A 19,604-nucleotide genomic window follows, 5' to 3' on the forward strand; every position below is an offset into this window, starting at 1 on the left:
AATTTTCGGTAAATTTGATACCGAAAATTTGTGAAAATCAAATAATTTCCGGTATCGCACAAAAAAAGTACCAGAAATTTACTTTTTGGCTAATTTTTCCAACAATAATTTTTTTTCACAAATGATAAAAATTTTGAGTTAATAGTATAGAAATATTTTGAAAATATCGCAAATTGAAAAGTGATATATATATATATATATATATATATATATATATATATATATATATATATATATATATATATATATATATATATATATATATATATATATATATATATATATATATATATATATAAGGGGTTGACATGTAAATTCATCCTCTATAAACCATCTCATAAAACAAATGTGCCAAATTCCCAAAACATAAAAGGTCTAAACACACACATGTATTTACAAACACGCATATACCAATAGCAAATATAGGAAAATATAGGCAAGTGGCCTTGAATGGCTTTTGTTGGATTTGCAAATTTATAGCTGTTTTTAGGTACAACGGCTGTCATAACATGACTTTTTATTTATAAGACAAAGTATATACAATTATGTAACCAAACCAAATAGAATATAAATATTTTAAGGGATGGGAACCAGATCCTACAAGGCCAACGGATCCATCACGCGTGATTTAATTTCAATTTGAGTTTTGTAGGTCATATTTCACGTCCAATTAATTGATTTTGATGGGACTATCTTTGTGTAACATATACCCTAGTCGCTGCCACCATCAACAACAAGTGTGGCCTCTGTGTATATACTTGAATATACACCAGCTAAGCCTAGGAGTGTGCAAATTTAAATCATATTAAAATTTGAGTTAAGACATTATTAGTCTTTAAAAAATTGTAAGATTATAATAAATTTTAACTATTTAAACTTTACATGAACAATTGTCACAAAATATATAATTTGGTTGACAGTAATTTAAAATTAAGACACGTCAATATCAATATGAACGATAAATAAATAAAAAGAAAGAGACGATTTAGTCTTTGCTCGTAGAATATGTTGTTTAATCAAATTACAATATTTATTATAAGGATAAATATCTTTATATTAGTTCTATTAATTGTTTTATCAATTAGAATGTTTAATTGAATAAGTATATTTTATTTTAATATTAAATTAATTATTTAATTAATTGATATCGTTCAAATATGAGTGGACGAGTATTATTCATTACACTATAAGTTTTTAATTATTAGACACAATGTTTATTGTCTTTTGTGAAGAGTGGCTAATACATAAAAATTCAGGTGGAAAAAAGATGGGAGATTATTAAATATGTTTGTGAAAACTAAGTTTGATATGTTAAAAAAAAAAGTTAAAGTTTAAATTTGATTTGTAATTATCAATCGTTAGTTGGCCTAATGGTGATTGACACTGGATTTGGTAGGAATCACGGTTCGATCCCCCGAAAAAGAATGATTTGTAATTTGTTACCCGTTATTTTCTTTAAAAAAATAAGTTTTATCTTATATTTTAATTCAAAGTATTATAATAATAATAATAATAATAATAATAATAATAATAATAATAATAATAATAATAATAATAATAATAATAATAATAATAATATTTAAGATTTTCTAAAGAGAAAATGGGTGATGCACTACACTGGCAACCAATCACCTTCATGTATCCAATTAAACTATTTTTTTAGTTAAAAAAAAATTAAACTATTTTACACTGTATCAATGCCCTACCTTTTAACTTTTTTCTAAATATTACATTTAAAGTTTAATTATTAAAAAATATATATAATTGTAAAGAAAATTTAAAAAAAAAAAGAGAGAAAAAGTAAAATAAAAAAAACAAAAAGGAGACTATAAATGTAAAAGAGGATAAATTTGAAGAGTCAAAATCAAACAATTGAAATTTGGGGACCAAAATCAAACAATTTTTAAAAAATTTGAGGGATCAAAATCAAACAATTGAGAAATTTGGGAGATTAAAACTACATTTAAGCCTAATAAATATTCAATTAATCTTCGATATAAAAAGATTTAATTAAATATTAATTATACTTGACATTTTTTATAAAAAAAAATTGATAATATATTTCAAAATAGAACCAATAAACCGAAAAGAAGATATATATATAACTTTTTCGAAAAGGCTCTTCTAGTCTCAGGTGTGCGAAACAAATCTCTCATCAAGAGTCTAATACTTCAAAAATAGAATTCATCACGAAAAAGAAAAGTATTTCATGGTTCAGACGACTGTTGTGGACAACTTCATGTGGGAATTACTGCTTTGTCGGGGAAGATTCAATGCAAAAGGGCTGCAGCTATTTGGATGACGATATGGTAGTGTATTTGGAAGGCTAGAAATAATATCATTTTCAATAATGCGGTTTTTGATTGCGATGAATTATTCTACTCAATCCTTTGGTACTCTTGGTGGTGGCTTGCTATAGAAGTCAAAGATAGAATTAGAACTAACTTTTATGGGTGGTTTAAAAACCCGTCATTATGTATGTAAGTTTTTAGTTGGTATTTATGTGTTGATTTTCAGATTTTTCCTGATTTCTCTTGTAAGGGTTGAGTACAGTGTTTTAAAAATTGGACCGGGCATCAAATCGATGAGGTTACTGAGTCACTGGTTTATTGGTCGAATCACTGGGTTACTGGTCGAACCGCATGACTAAACCGGATTAAATCGGATAACTCGGTTGAATAGACCGATCGTTATAACAAAACTATATAGGTATAAAACATGTCGAACATGATGATTCAGTCTCTACAATATATAACTGACACTTAGATTTTTTAAAAATATCATATCCTAAATAAATTCACAAGTTCATAATTTAAATTAAAATTTTAAACATAGATATCACACATAATAAAATAGTACAAAATTACAAAGTATATATTTGCAAACAAAATTTAATCGCAAAATAATCTAATTGAATAAATTATAATAAAGTAACTTCATTGTCTACTAAATTTAATTTCAAAGAAAAAATTATTTCAATGTTGGTATCTCCTTCTTCAATATCAAAATCATCCGAAATAAAATTAACCGCATCCGAAACTTTTTTTTATTTTTATGTTAATTTTAATTTTTCATTAAAATACTTAAAATGATGTTATTTTAAGTTTTTAAAATAAAAAAAATTAAAAATATATTTAAACCACCGGTTTTGACCGGTTCACACCGATTCAATGACATATTTGATCCAACAATCGAACCAGACCGGTTATCTGGCCGGTTCTCGATTCAACCGGTCCGACCGACTGGTCCAGTCCGATTTTTAAAACATTGGTTGAGTACCCCTAGTACTCTCTTTTAATACAAGAGTTTCTTATGAAGAAAAAAAATTACATGGTTCAAAACCGAAAAAAGAAAAATTAAAAGGATTAAGCCATTAAAGATTAAGTCTAAGAGAAAACTTTTCTTTTCAACTTCAACCACTATCACACAAGAAGTTTAATTGGATCTAAAATTTAGAATACAAAGAGCTCTTTATAGCTGAAACCCAATTATCTTGTTATTTCCACAAACAAACCAAACATATTCCATATTGTTTCGCATAAAGGTGTCAATCCAAATGGAACTCATGTTTTGCATAAAGGAGTCAATCCAAATGGAACTTCATAAAGTATTGTATCTACACCAAATGATCTAGGTGACGTGAATGGCAACATTTAATCAATAATTTGTACTTTTTCATGCATTCTAGAGAGATTTTGTATCTCCCTTCTCAAATCCAATTTTGTTAGTCATTCGTTCCACAAAGCTGTTTATAGAACAAAATTGTTCCAAAATACATTGTTTTCTAGTTCCACCCATGTGTATAGATCGTTTTACTCAATAGTGCTTTGAACCAACCTTTAGCTCTCCCTGTCAAAGTTATAAAAACAACCTAGTCTTTTGTTACTTTTACATATTCCTGTCACTGTCAGACTGTATAATTAACATACATCTTTAAATTTTGACAAATTATTAATAATCAATAAATAATTTTGTTGATTGATACACATATAAATTGTAGTAATTTGTTTGATATTGTATCACAACTGGATAAGAGGATAATATTGACATGCACACAATACCACAAATAAAACAATATTATCTATGTGACTGTGTGTATGCCCCGTAGTGTATTTCAAATTTCCAAGATTGAATGTATAGAATTGTCTCATCTGTTCAATTGGAATTACTACTTGTACTATCAAGTAGTTAGTAAATAATTAATATCAAGCGTCAACCTCACATTCATTACAATATCTCAGTAAATATCACTCAAATACATGCATATGCATGTCTACTTACAGTTTACAGAATCACATCAATTTGGCTGTAACACATGAAAATGACTTAGCAAATTGAGCAACAAATGCCATGTCTGCTTGAAAAGCAGGAGCACGGAAACAAAAGACAAACCAAGAAAATGTATTGTTGCTCAGACGTTAGAGGTTACGGTATCTTTTGATTGATCTTATTATGCTAACTTCCATGGCTTTTGTTTGGACCACAATATTATGATAATAACTTGCATGCAGAGCCTTTTAGCATATATATGTGAAGATATTGTACGATTGTGAGAAAGTGATATTAATACAAAGTTCAAACAAAATTAATTTGGCTTTTATTTTTACAAAACGCGTTGTCCATGAGAGAACAAAAGCGGTACGGTTGTTCTATACGAATTCTATCATCGAATTAACGTGCGTCCAAAAAACATGACTGCATCAGCAATGAAAATGATACTAGGCATTTCAATCTACAACATGAAGAATTTTTTATAGAAGAAAAAAACTCAAACCGTCCTAAACAACGTAAGGAAATTCTCCATGTCTATACTTTGCTAAATAAATAGTTAAATAGTTATAAATATTTTATGAGATCCTATTTAGCTATGGGTTAATCGTGACAAATTCGAGGTCCTGTGCGGTAGTCCGTCTTGCAAGTCCTCAAAGATGACCCTATATATATCCGAAGAGTTACACTCGTTCAATAACTTTATTTTGATTTTTTTTTTAAATCAACCGTTAGATTAAAACATATTATCATATATATCATACATATAAACGGTTTATTATGTCATTGAATTACATTAAAATTTACATTATATGAAGATTTATATTCACGCCAATCTTTGAATATCTTGATGGTATAATAAATCATTATAGATTAATCTCAAACTTTATAGGTATGATCTATATCATAATATGTTTCAGTCCAACGGTTGATTTTTAAAAAAAATTATTCGAAATGAAGTTATTGAGTGAGTGTAACTCTTCGAGTGTTATTTGATCTCTCCTTATATTTGATCTCTGCTCAAGGCCGGTCTGACATATCTTGAGGCGCGAAATTTAAAATGAAATATTTTTAATATTGTAAAAAAAAATTCTAAAATTATTATAATTTAGATAAAGATGTAAAATATTAAATTATTATAATCAATTTTATTTTAATTAATAATAAAATTAACTCATTTAAACACTCCTCTTCTTATTATTTAAAAAATCATAATTGAAAAACAATGTTACAATTATAAAACAAAACATTTAAAAATTAAGTCTCTTGTTATATTAAAGTAAAAAAAAACTTATTATCTATGCATGTGATTTTTAAAATAACAAATTAAACAATATACATTGTAAATATTTGTTATTATTATATATTTTAAATAAGTGTTATTATTTAATTAATTTATAATTAATTTAAAAAGTTATTTTAAAAAAATTAATTAAATAAAATTATATAAATATGAAATAAAAATATGACGCCCTTGACGGTAGTCTTGGTGACTTATCTTTAGGACCAGTCCTTTAATTTTAATTCAAAATTCATTTTGATCTCTTAATTTTTTTAAAATTAATGTAATCCCTTATGTTTTGGGATTCCTTATTTCGTATACTACAAAATGTACCACTAGACCAGTTTATTGATGTTTAATGTTTCATTTCTGTTATATATTAACATTATTTTGTTTTAATACAACAGTGAAGAAATTGAATTGAAAGGGGTACTTTACTTTTTGTTATTTGAGTATGTAATAAGTATATACTACACTATTGGTAATCTTCATATGATGATGTCTAAAAAATAATTCAAATATATTAATAATAAAATAAAAAACACTGATTCAAATTTATTTCCATAAAAATTAAAAAAAAAAGTTTCACGGTTTTCCAACTTTAAAATAATAATAATAATCATAATAATAGTAATTAATAAATTAAAATACTCATTCAAATCTATTTTCATTTTCATAAAAATCGGACACAATAATAACTAATTTATTAAATAAATTAGACATGTATTTTAAAAAAAATTGTTAATTTAATTAAATAATAAAATTAACTTAATAATGATGATTAAGCTTAAAAAATGACAACTCCATAATTATAATAACCACTATACAGTAATTTTCTTTATAAAATATTAATGGTTAATTAAATAAAAAAATTATTAACTTTATAAAATGTCAATTCAATGATTCCAAATGCTCACAATCACATAGTGATTTTCTTTTAAACTATTTAAGATGAAGGAAGAGAAAATTGAACTTGTAGAAAAATGAAAAAAAAAAAATGATAATATCAATGTATCATTCTGTTGCTGGAGTTGATGTGTTTGTATTTTGGAATTTTTTTCTTCTGCATCATTAACTCCTAATGTTTCAATTTTCTATTTCTGGAATTTTTAGTTTAGGTAATGTTTGATTTTTTTTATTTTTTTACTGTTGTATTAAAACAAGAGAATGTTAATATATAAAGGAGTTCATCTAGGTGAAATTTTGTAATTTTTCTTGAAATTTTGAGTACCTTTGTGATGACCATATGTCACGCGTATAAATAAATGTCACGTAATCTGCCTTGTGGCAAAACATTGACACGTCAGACGACACAAATACACCGTTAGACCATTTATAATGGGGTATTGAAAAAATTATTCAATAGTTGAATAGATGCAATGAGGTGTTGAAAAAATTATTCAACAGTTTAATAGGTGCAATGAGGTGTTGAATAAATAGTTAAAAGTTATGTGGATTAATATGTGTTGAAAATATTCAACATGTTGAATGAGAAAGTGTGGACCCACATATATTACTTTACAAAATCTTATTGGTTGTTGTGATTGTTTAAAATGGTGGGATTGGGTGTTGAATTTTATTAAACAAAACCATTGTAGTGAGTAAAAATTAAAGGGTTAATACCTATTTTCACCTCTGTCATATGGGGTTGGTTCGAACAATCCCCCTGCCAAAAGAAAAGTTGCAAGAATTCCCCTAATATTTGAAGATTCTCTCATTTTAAACCTTGTAAAAAATTTATTATTGAAACCAACCTTGCCACTTGAAGGACTCTATCATTTTGAACCCTGTAAATTATTTTTTTTAGTAAAACCAACCTTGCCCGTCATATTCCAGAGGGTTTAAAATGACATAATCTACAAGATTATAGGGTTCAAAATGACCGAATCTTCAAATTGCAAAGTTGGTTTTAAAAACAAATATTTTACGAGGTTTAAAACGAGAGAATCTTCAAATGTTAGGGGAATTCTTGCAACTTTTATTTTGGCAGGGGAGTTTTTCAAACCAACTCCATATGACAAGGGTGAAAATAGGTATTAACCCAAAATTAAATGAGTGTTGAATTATTATGTGGAAGAAAGAGAAGATGATGTGGAGAATAAAAAGTGAAAAAAGATGGTGTTGAATATGCAAACCATTGTACATAGCCTTAAACGTCTGTTTTCATTAAATAGATGAAAATGACTAATGTGCTACCTTTTTAATAGATAAGGGGTCTATTTAAACGTTTTAAAAATTAAGGGACTAAAGTGGACTTCGAGGTAAAGTTAAAGGACGAAAAATGATATTTTGCCTATATATATATATATATGAGTCGGGATTAAATGACACCAATGTGTCAAACTTAGTAACATGACTACTCCGATAATTCTTTACCGGATACTCGTATAATAAAATTCACCGTTAGATTGAAAGCTATTATCATATAGATTATATCTATAAAATTTAACATCGATTGAAAATCATTTGACATGTCAACGAGATGCATAAAAACTTACGTCTGACAAAATTTTATGAAATCGTTAATTTTAATCATTCTCTTTAACATATCAAATAATTTTTTATTGATGTGAAATTTTATAGACGTGATCTATATAATAATAATTTTCAATTCAACGATAAATTTTATCATACAGACATGGGGTGAAAAGTTATTAGAAGTGACATGTTATTAAGTTTGACACTTTAGTATCATTTGATCTTGAATATATATATATATATATATATATATATATATATATATATATATATATATATATATATATATATATATATATATATATATATATATATATATATCATCCAATAAAAATTTAATATATTTTATTATATCATCTTTCTTTGAATCAAGAAATATATTAATTAAAAAAAACAACTCAAGTACATGGTGATCAAAAGATCCAACCCTCTAGAACGACTACATACAAGGCCCATTACAACATCAATTTTACTACGTGTTTCCTAAGCCTTACAAAATGTTCTCTATAATTCTATCTTTAGTATTAGTATTATTTTGTTTATTCTTTCCAAACACAACGACGTTTCGGTAGCTCCAAACTTCATAAATAGTTTCTTTCCGTTAGAACAAGCTTGATCCGCTCCAAAACTCATCTCAATTCCTCCTACCAATGTTTTGGCTCACGTGGCAGTTTCACCCAATCAAGAATCTGTTTTCAGATTTCTTGAGACACCATACAGTAAAAAAACAAGTGATCTAATCTAATGTCTCGGATTCCTTGCTGGGAGATCCTGTAGCGATGCAGGAAGCATTAGAATTACTAGAGATTTTAGGTGAATTCAGGCCTGTTATGGGTGGAGAAGACACAATAAAATGGTGGCCAAGTGCGGATGGTTGTTTTTCGGTTAGTAGCTGCTATTCATTGTTGCGGGATCGTCAGTTAGAAGAGGTGGTTGAAGCGCATACTATGGAGGCGATTAACAGAACTTGGGACACAGCGGTGCCGTCAAAAATCAAGGTTTTCGGGTGGCGGTTTTTTCTAAATAGATTACCGTCAAAAGATCAATTAGAGAGAAGGAATATTATTAACAGGGTGGAGGACAAACTGTGTGTTTTCTGCTCTGTGGTGAATGAAGACTTAGCTCATATGGGCTTTTTATGTTTCTTTGCTGCAAAGGTGTGGGACAGAGTTGCTGTTTGGCTGAACATTAGGGCGTCTGTTTGGATGAAAAAGAATCAAATTGGTATAATATGGCTGGCTACGGTATGGTCCCTTTGGAATACAAGAAACAATTTCATCTTCAACAACTGTGATATTGTTCTAGATGAAGTGGTGGTGGGCATCAAAATGGTTTCTTGGATTTGGGTTTCGGTGGGTGCGACTAACCGTGTTTTTTTTCCGTTTTACTCTTGGCTTCAAGCCCCGTTGGTGGCCTTAAAAAACTTATAGCTTTCGCTTTTGTAATGGGTTTTGAGTACCCCTAGTGCTCATTTCTTATATAACATTAATCTAGCTTATCAAAAAAAAAAAAATGTCTCATCATTTGTATTGCATAAACTGAAAATTATTTTATCATATTATGAACTTAATATTAAATTTCATAGTTAAATATATTTTTAATCTATATCTTGTATTAAATATAAAATATAAATATTTTGTATGAACTAAAACTATATTTAATTTATTAATATAAATAGATTATTTATTAATATAAATTTTATTATTAAAAAAGTTAATTTTAATTTTGTCAAATTTATTGTTTCTTTAATGTTACTCTTTCATATATTAAAGAATTCTAAAAATAATTGACGAATACAAATTTTTAGTTAAATCAAAATAGCATGAGAGAGGTTATAGCGTGATTCCTCCTAAAAAGAAAACTTCTTGTTCTATTTTTGAAGTCGTTTATTTGAGGGATAACTCAATCCTAATAAAAAATCGTAAATATCTTAATGTGACTTTATCATTAATTTCATAATAAATCTTAAAAATAACTTATAACATTTTTTACAAATCAAATATTTTAATTATGATTGGTGAACAATAAAACCTCATTTTAATATTTGTCTTAGATTTCTTATTATGTTGGGTTGATCCCGGCGGTGATTAGCACTACAGGATTCAAGTCAATATTTATAAGAGATAGAGCTATTGAAAGTATGAATGACTCAAAGTCACATTTATATAAATAAGAGAGTATATAATTGTCTTTAATTTGTATGATGTGGTGTGTGGGTGTTTGTTTAATGTAGGTCAATGTTTGAGATGAATAGGATGTCATGCTCTTATACACACTACTATAAATACACTACTATAAATAACGTATCTAACATCGGACGTAAAATGTGTTTTATCTCGGCAATAGAAGCAAGGTAACTGAGGTCGTCATAAAAAGTAAAGCCTTATCACCTCGGTGTTCAAAACACTGAGGTAAAAAAAATTAGCACATTGACTCGAACCTCGACTTTTACACTTTTATTATTTACAAAAACTAGCGCTTTTTTATCTCGGTTTATCAGGAAAACCGAGGGGTTGTTAATTTTTTTTAATAGAACTCGTTACATTGTTAAATAGAACATTAATAAAATAATTTGTTTACAAACTAATTGATTGTCCAAGAAGATCATATGTTGAATCTTCAATTCCTTGACATTCTGGACAAGATCAAATGATGGGAAACTCTTTTCTCTCAACAAAAAAAAAAGGTTAGGTAAGAAAATTTCCCTATAATATAAAATTTAGATCTTGAAATCATATAATTTTAGGGTAGATTAAATGTTAAGTTCCAATATGTTTTCAATTGTTTTTCATTGCATTTGTTTTCGATATAAACAAAAAAAAGTGTTATTTTTAAATAAATATTTAAGAACACAAACCTTAAACCCAAATAATTTTCTGCTCCTACAATCCATTATAGAGAACTCTTCATGACAAATACTCTTGCAAATCTTAAAGTGGGGGATAGTTTCAAGCGCTTCATGATGTTGTATTATCAAAGAATATTTATATTAAAGTTACATTGTTTACAAAGAATATTAAAATAACAACAAGTTTTTACAACAAATTCTGAATACTCTTTAAAATAACAAAAAATATTAAAATAACAAGTTGCATTAGGCTTAGTGAAATTAACAAAAGCATAGCCTTTATTCAGCCAAATTATTTTGAATGAATATCTTTGCTGAAGGGAGCTTCCTTTATTGTCTCCTTGAAAGAATAATAAATAAATGGTTTAAAAAAAAAAAGAGAATAGAGCTTCCTTCATTATCTCCTTGAAGGAAGAATGATTTTTCTGCACTTGTAGTATATCAACTGAGCAAAAATACAACAACAACAACATCAACACCATTATGTGAGATAGATTGTAATGACAGAAAAAATGTTTTGTTCTATAAAAAAATTGAATGTTTTTTCTTTCTTGCAATCTATCCCAAAGAATTATGCTTGCGAGTTTGAGGCGGCTACAAATAAGTAAGAATTAGGATAAAATATGTTGCTTTTATAGTGAAATCTAAATATTTGATCTCTCGATTATATCGAATTTGATCCCTCGGTTATATCGAGAAACCAAAGGGTTAGTTGTTTCAGTTTACAATTATAATCAAATAAAAATATAAATTGCAAAAGTTAGGATCAGAAGTATGTCCTGATTAATTTTACCTGTTGGATATATTAGAAACTGAATAAATTGCTACTTTTATTATTATAAAAAAATAAAACATGGCGCGCTTAAATTTAGCCCCTCGTTTCTTTTTTCTGATTGAGCTTCGTCATAAAAAAAAATTTATTTATTATAGTGACAATATTTAAGAACGAAGGTTCACATCTTCTTCAGTGATTAACACACTTTTATTATATTGAACATATGGATTGTGCCGGTGTTTAGCCAAGAACTTGATGATAAAATTTTCATAGAAATGATATATAAAAATTAAATATAATGTTTGTTACACTCTCCATTGAAAAATAAATTAAATAAAAGAGAGCTGAAAAAATGGATTAAAAATAATACTTCAGACAATGTGACCCTCGGATTAGTGTTATAGAATTATCATTTGGCATAAATATTTCAACAAAATAATCTATTTATCCATTTTGATTCAATCTACCAAATATTTTATTTATTAATTTTAACTTTATATTTAAACAGGTCGTCCTTAGCGGACTCTGGGTTTTTTAAAGCTGGACCAAGAAAGTCCTGTGTAATATGTACTCGAGAATTACTACTCGAGTCCGGCCTTAGATGAATTTCGGGTTATCCAACCCTAAACGAGCTTTTTTATTTAAAAAAAATAAAATAAAAACTTCATAATATTTATTATAAATAAGATTAAAAATTATATTATTTTAAACATAATATACTTTTTAAGTGCTACATTATCTCTTATAAATACTATAATGTGTTTCTAAATACAATATATGTCTAAATTGTAAAAAATAATACTTGAATATTTAACATAAGAGAGAAACTAGTATAGTACGATGAAAGACTATTGATTATAGTATTATACTAATGTATAATATTTAAAAGAGAATGATTAATAGAATAGAGATAAATTTAGTGAAGTGAGAAAAATCAATGTGTTATTTTGGAGTAAGACAAAATAAATATTAATATATATTTTTTTAAATTTTATAATTATACGGGTCTAATGGGCTACCCACGGTACATATGGGCTAGCTCTAATGGGTAGTGGGCTTTTCGGGAATGGGCTAAAAATGTCCTAAAAAATATGAACTCTAATTTAACGGCCTAAGCCCTATGATTTTTCGGGCTTGGCAGACCGGCCCATATGGGCTAGCCCATTTTGACAACTCTATCTGTAAGCACTGGGGCAGTTTTATACGGCCGAAAATCTCAAGAAGACTTCACTTATGTGTTTCGCCCCGCCACACCTCGCGCTTGAGGTGCTATGTACAATCAAGAAAATAGCTTATGCCTGGGCGAGGTGAATAGCTTGCGTCGAGTTGAGTTCGCCCTGGTAATCGAGGACCTCATTGTGGTCGCCAGACCAAGCCACCGGAAAGGGTTCGCACGGAATCGCCCGCACTTAGGCCGAGTACCAGTACGCTATAACTTGAGTAAAATCAAACAACACATTTAAAGGATAATTATAATCATATTTAACGATATTTAATGATTGTGTAGTTAGGGGAAACAGAGAAATCAATAGCGATCATGACCATAAGTGTGGGAATAATTCCATAGATGACATGGGTTATATATAGAGACATTCTCCCTTCAACAAAGGCAAGCAAACAAAAAAATGAGAAACGCTCAAGCTTTTCTACAACCTCTCCCGACCAGCATGTGGGTGGTTACCACTATTATTCTCAAGAACAGTTGACACTATCTGTGGGAAAAGGTAAAACTTTCTTACTTCCACCTCAAAATTTCGAATAGACGCAACTCACGCCACCAAAATCAGACCGGCACCAGCAACATAGTCCAACAGGCAGAAATGGAAGAATTGGCTGCAACGCTAGATTTGTTGCGCCAGCAAAATGAACAACTCTTGGGCACGATCCATGACCTGCAGCAAAATCATCAGAACCTTCACCGAAAGAGGATTCGGATAATCCGATGGACACTCAACCCTTGTCGGAGGAGATTTGGAACGACCAAGTTTTAGAAAAATTCAAGCCACCTCCCTTAACTTCCTTCGACGAAAGCGGGACCCTCAGGAGTACGTCCCCACAATCAATAATTATCAGATGGCAATAATAGGCACGGGTGAATCTCACCGAGGCTGCCCTACGTTAAAATACAACTTTGAAGAAACATTCATCTCTACATATGTCATTACGGCACTAAAATAAAATCAATTATTTAAGATAACTCAAGGTGCAATTGAGTATCCCATTGAAGTTGTTCTTGGCCTAACACTTAACACGGTGATTCATTATATGCACTATACTAATAAAACCTTCATTGATACTCATTTGCATTACACTAGATTAAAAAAGAGAATTACTAAGAGTAGTATTTACCTTTGATAAGTTCATGTCTTATTTGGTGAGAACCAAAAAGGTAGAATACGCATCCCACTATAGAATCAAGTACCTGCTAGCCAAAAAGATGCAAACCCAATGTTACTTAAGTGAATTTTGTTGCTCCAAGATTTTTATCTTAAAATTAAAGACAAGTAAGAAATGGATAACCAAGTAGTTGATCCCTTATCCCGAATCACTAAAGATAATCAAGATACAAAATGGAAGATCATTTTATAAGAGTTCCTAAATGAGTGATTACTTTTGTGTCAGATGCTGCAACATCCTATGCTAATATTGTTAACTACCTGGTCAATGGCTCCATTCCTCTTGATTTCAATTTAGAACAAAATAAAATATTCATTTATGATTCTATGGATTATTATGAGAATAACCATTGCTTTTTTTAAGAGTGTTTGAATGGAGTATTTTAAAGAAGGAAAGTAATTTTTTGAGGAAATTTAAATTGATTTGACCAAAATTTATTGTTTGAATACAAAATATGGAGAATTGTTAAAATGATGTAAATTTATGAAGTATTTCATTCATGTTAAATTTAAGTAATGTCAAATGACACCAAAAAATAAAGAATTTGAAATTGCTTCTTCACTCTAAATAATACAAATGTTAAATTATTAATTATTAAATTTTCAAATTTTGTAAAATGGTCCTAATATTTTATGAAAAATTTAAATTTACCCTCAAAATATTTAAAAAATTACAAATTAGTCCTTAATATTTTTCAAATTTTACAAATTAATCCCTTCAAATTTTCAAAAATTGCAAATTAGTCCATATTTTTTATGAAATTATATTTATAAATTTATTATTAAAATATTAACTTGGGCCTTAAAGCTCAATATTATTTCATATAGTCCATTAAATGAAATTTTGAAATGTATTGTGTGGAAAGGGTTTATAAACTTTTGCATTTAAAAACTATTTTTCGATGTGGAACTCTATCAGTTTGCACTATGCTTCACCCCCTACATCTCTTCTTCATTTAGAAACCATTCTATTTTACGTCTTACTCATTTTAATGTTATTTCAATTAAGTAAAGTCAACTTGTGGATCAAGCAATTTAGAGAAAACAAAATATCATCTAGTCCATTTGACTTTTAATATCTTTGTGATTGTCTCCATTATATAGCCAAATCATTCTGTTGATTTTTTCTGTGTTCTATAAATAGAAAGATGTAGCCGTAAATAAAAAGATGTTGAATGAATTAATGGGCGTGCATTGCATGTTTTGGATTTATTTAGTTCAAAACCATGGGAATTATCCCAGATCAGCAGGTGAAAGTTAAATGTGAGAAAAAAAATTCTGTTGGACCCAAGACTGTTAGAAGAGATACAATTTGTTTTGGTGAGGCAGTAGTAGTGCACATAGGTTTTCGAGGAAATGTGCGAGCTGAGTTATGGAGTCCGTTTTGTGTGGTTGAGTCCATTTTTTTTCAAATCACACTGCTATAGGATTGAGGTCTCCTCTGAGATTGGTTTATTCGGGTAAAGAGAATTGTTTTGCATCAGATCCATTCATTGTTGGCACGCCGAGAAGCCGTTTTAAGTTGTTGTTATTTTCATTGAAGTTTAGTTTAGTTTTTATAGCTGTTGTTGCTCTTGTTGGATCTTTCTGATGGACTTTGAATTTGTCATCTTCGTCAAGAGGTTGCATTTACCATGGTTATAGGAGGCTCCAAGAGAAACTTGTTTCTGATTTGATGGATATTGGTGAGTTTTCTAAGGGTGCTTCAAGGTGGAAAGAATTGGAAACTTGTTCTTCTGAGTTGGAAAACTTTGTTCCTTGTTATAATGTTTCTGATGGAAATGAGGTAGAAAGGAAATGTGAAAATTGTTTGGTTCTGCCACCAGTTAATTACAAAGTTCCTCTTAGATGGCCTCCTGGAAAAGATGTTATTTGGGTTGCTAATGTTAAAATTACTGCCCAAAAGGTCCTTTCTTCTGGAAGCTTGACCAAAAGGTAACGGACATGTCTCTTTGACTCTCTTGTTGTTCCATATAAATTAGCATAATGAATATATGAAGTGACTGGTGTTGTTGTTCCATAAATGTGTTGTTGCTGTATGTATATTAACAAGTCCCACATCGATTTTTACAAAGACAAAGTGGGTCTTTATAAAGCAAACACACACACACACATACATTTGAATTAAAAACGGACTCCCATAGATGGGTTTCTAATGCAACAAGTAAGGGCTTGGGCCCATACATTAATTTTTACAATTCATAAAAACTAATAAATACTCTATAAAAATAATTTATAAAAATTATTAAAATAACAATTTTAAAAAACGTAAAAAATATATATAATATATAAAAAAATGACGTGGATTTTAAAAAAAAATTTAAAAAGCCACTTGGTAGGCCAAGTATGAAGATTATATGGCCAAGTCAGCATGAGGGGGGGTGCAATTTGGAATCTGGGTTTCTCAAGGGGGGAATCACAATTTTTTTAAGGGGAAAAATCAAATATCGCCTATATGGCAGGGGGGTAAATGGCTATTAACCCTAAAATTTATGAAAATCACTCCAAAAATTTAACAATGAATCATTTTAATACTTCATCCAAACAAAAGAATTTAAAAATGAATGAATTTAGATTGAATCATTTTGACAATAGATTTTTTCTTTGTATTTTTTAAAATGGATTTTTCAAAACCGTTTTTCAAAATATTACAAGTTTTTTTATATTCGTTTTTTCTAAAATGAAACACTCATTTTGACATCCTATAACATAAACATACATTATTAAGACCAAAACTTAGTCAAAATCTCAATTTTTTTCAAAAAGTTGTATTTCAAAAATGATTTTTATGAAAATCTATTTGAAATAACTTCAAAGTTAAGTGATTTTTTGAAATTTTGATATCCAAATTTTTTTCCTATAAATAGATGAAATACCTAAAATCACATTTTAAGAATAACTATTCAAACCAAATTTTCATTTGAAGCTTTTATAAAAAGTTTCTTTGTAAAATTTTTTTATACAAAATTGTATAACACTATAAAAATCATTTTTTTAAAAAAAAAAAGACAAATTTTGAATTCCTTAAAAATTCTCAATTATCTCATTCAAACAAACAGACTCTAACATAGATTTTGAGAAGATGTGCTAAATGAGGTGGGAGAATTACTAAGTCATTGTCATTCTTCACCATGTGGATGTCATTTTCATGGAAGCATAACAACTACAAAAAGGCTTCATAGGCTTTATAGTGGTTAGTTTTGGCCATCTTCATTTAAGTATATTCATGACTTTGTTAGGTTTTGTGATAGGTGTCAAAGGTAGCAAACATTTCAAGCAATTAAGGTATGCATTTGACTAAAATATTAGAGATAAAATTCGCTGATGTTTTGGGCATAGATTTCACGGAATCCTTTCCACCATCATTTGGTAACTTATATATTTTAGTGATAGTTGATTATGTTTTCAAATGGGTGAAAACTATGACACTACCCATCATTGATGTTGTACTAGTTATTAAATTTTTGCATAAGAACATTTTTACCTTATTTGATACTTCTAGGATCATCATTAATGACAAAGGTACTCATTTCTATAACAAAAAAATGGTTTCGGCCATGTTATTATCAACTCGGCCACATGACTATAATCTCAACGATGAACTCATCCACAACTTGATCACACATCGTCTCCGTTCTACACTTTTCCAATCCGTTCAGAAGGTGTCTATTGTCTCTAATTTTTCATGTTCACTTCATCTACATTACTATCTCCATTTTTCTTTACCTCTTCTCATATTCTATCATTGATTTCATTTAAGGTTGTACTGAAATCTATAACTTTGGCCACAAGTGGGAATAGGCTAGGCTAGGCTAGGCTTTATAAGGCTTGGGCCTGGCCTACGATAAACTTACAAGGCCTGAGTCTGGCCTATGGTCTACTATAGGCTCGTTTTTTCAGTCTGGCCTGGCCTTTTTAAAAGCCTGGCCTGACCTGAAAGCCTATTTAAAAGCCTTATAGGTCGCATATATATGATCATTTAGACTGACCTATTTAACTTTTTTTTTCTAATATATATGCATATATAGACCCATCTATTTAACATATTTTCTAATATATATGCATATATAAGCCAACCTATTTAGACTAATTTTAATATATATGAAAATATAGGCCGACCTACAAGGCTTTATAGGCTTTTTTAATAGCCTAGGCCTGGCCTATTTTATTAAATAGGCTTTTAAAAAAGCGCAAGTCTGGCCTTTTTATCAAATAGGTCTGGCCTGGCCTAGCCTTAAGTAGGCTAGGCTATAGGCCCTTGTAGGCCGGCCTGACCTTTTCCTACCCCTAGCCACAAGCTCAACCACAAAGCTCATTCACATAAAACCTCTCCAAGAGGTGGGATTGAAAATAGAGAAACTTTCCTGTCATACCCCAAAATTTGCCCACACTTTTCGAAATTTCAAAACTATTTCAAAAAATTGGATTTTTATAAAATCTTAGGTTTCATTTACATTGATATCCTGAATTTTATAAATATTCGATTTAAAGTCTATTTTAAAATATAATGGTTTACTCTTAAATTATTATGTTTTAATAAATAGCAAAATGTTGACCGGTGTTTCATTCACTTTCAATTGCCTTTTTATTTTGAATAAATAATATAGCACAATTGGTAAAGAAGTAAGGTTTGCATGTACAAGGTCCCGAGTTCGAATCTCTCATTTTAAAATATGTATTTTAGGATAGTTTTTTTTACTTTTAGAAAAAAATCAATGAATTAACTATATATAGCAAGAATTTAAAATCAAATCAAATTTGATTTAAATGCTTGATGATATTAGTTAATAGGTTGATTTCCTATATTAATTTTACTTTTTTTCTATATAACAACTAACAATTTAACCATGATTCTCCAATTCACACAGTCACGTTCATACCCACTCTTTCTCACATACATGATTTACACCCTAACAAACAATTTCTACACACTAACTTTTTTTGCCTCGTTTTGAATATACCCTAATACCATTTTTTTTTATACGGTTCATGTACACAAAAAATCATAACCGGAAGTGTACATATAACCTTCCCAACCTCACAAGCCATAAGCATAAACCAAAGGCCATTGATTTATCATCATCCATGAATCAAAACTCATACAAACCAGCCCCACGTGATTTTGAATCAAGACAACACAACCATAAAATTCACCATGAACCATATGACAAACAACACCCATTACAAACCTGTAACCATTAACATCATGACAATCAAAATTCTCAAAAATCATGAAACTCCATAAACAACCCAAATCCAAAACCACAACCATAAACCTATTTTGGCAATTGGACTCTCCCTCATGGACATTTACAAGCTTCTTTTTTTTTTTTTGGCTTAATTGCACTTTTGGTCCCCCTAGTTTCAGCCTCTTAAACTTTTAGTCCCCCCAGTTTAAAACCCAGGATTCATGCCCTCAAAGTTTTACTCTGTTGAATTTTTTGAAGCCCCCCTCCATTTGGCAGTATTTTTAATGATATGGCATGGAAATAAACCTGCCACATGGGTAATGATTTAATGATGAATGACATGGAAAACATTAACTATTTAAAATAT

At 29.1% G+C, this 19,604-nt stretch overlaps 1 protein-coding gene across 1 annotated transcript; it reads left to right on the forward strand.

Annotated features, from left to right (window-relative positions):
- Nucleotides 1-8,808: 8,808 nt before the first annotated feature.
- LOC131657880 (uncharacterized) lies at nucleotides 8,809-9,459 on the forward strand. The gene has a single exon (XM_058927231.1). The coding sequence runs from the start codon at nucleotides 8,809-8,811 to the stop codon at nucleotides 9,457-9,459; it is 651 nt and encodes a 216-aa protein (XP_058783214.1).
- The last annotated feature ends 10,145 nt before the right edge of the window (nucleotides 9,460-19,604 follow it).

Source organism: Vicia villosa, linkage group LG3, assembly GCF_029867415.1.
Source record: "Vicia villosa cultivar HV-30 ecotype Madison, WI linkage group LG3, Vvil1.0, whole genome shotgun sequence".
Classification (NCBI taxonomy): domain Eukaryota; kingdom Viridiplantae; phylum Streptophyta; class Magnoliopsida; order Fabales; family Fabaceae; genus Vicia; species Vicia villosa.

What these genes read in the sequence shown, in the direction of transcription:
- LOC131657880 (XM_058927231.1), top strand. Translation starts at nt 8,809, where the DNA reads ATGCAGGAAGCATTAGAATTACTAGAGATTTTAGGTGAATTCAGGCCT.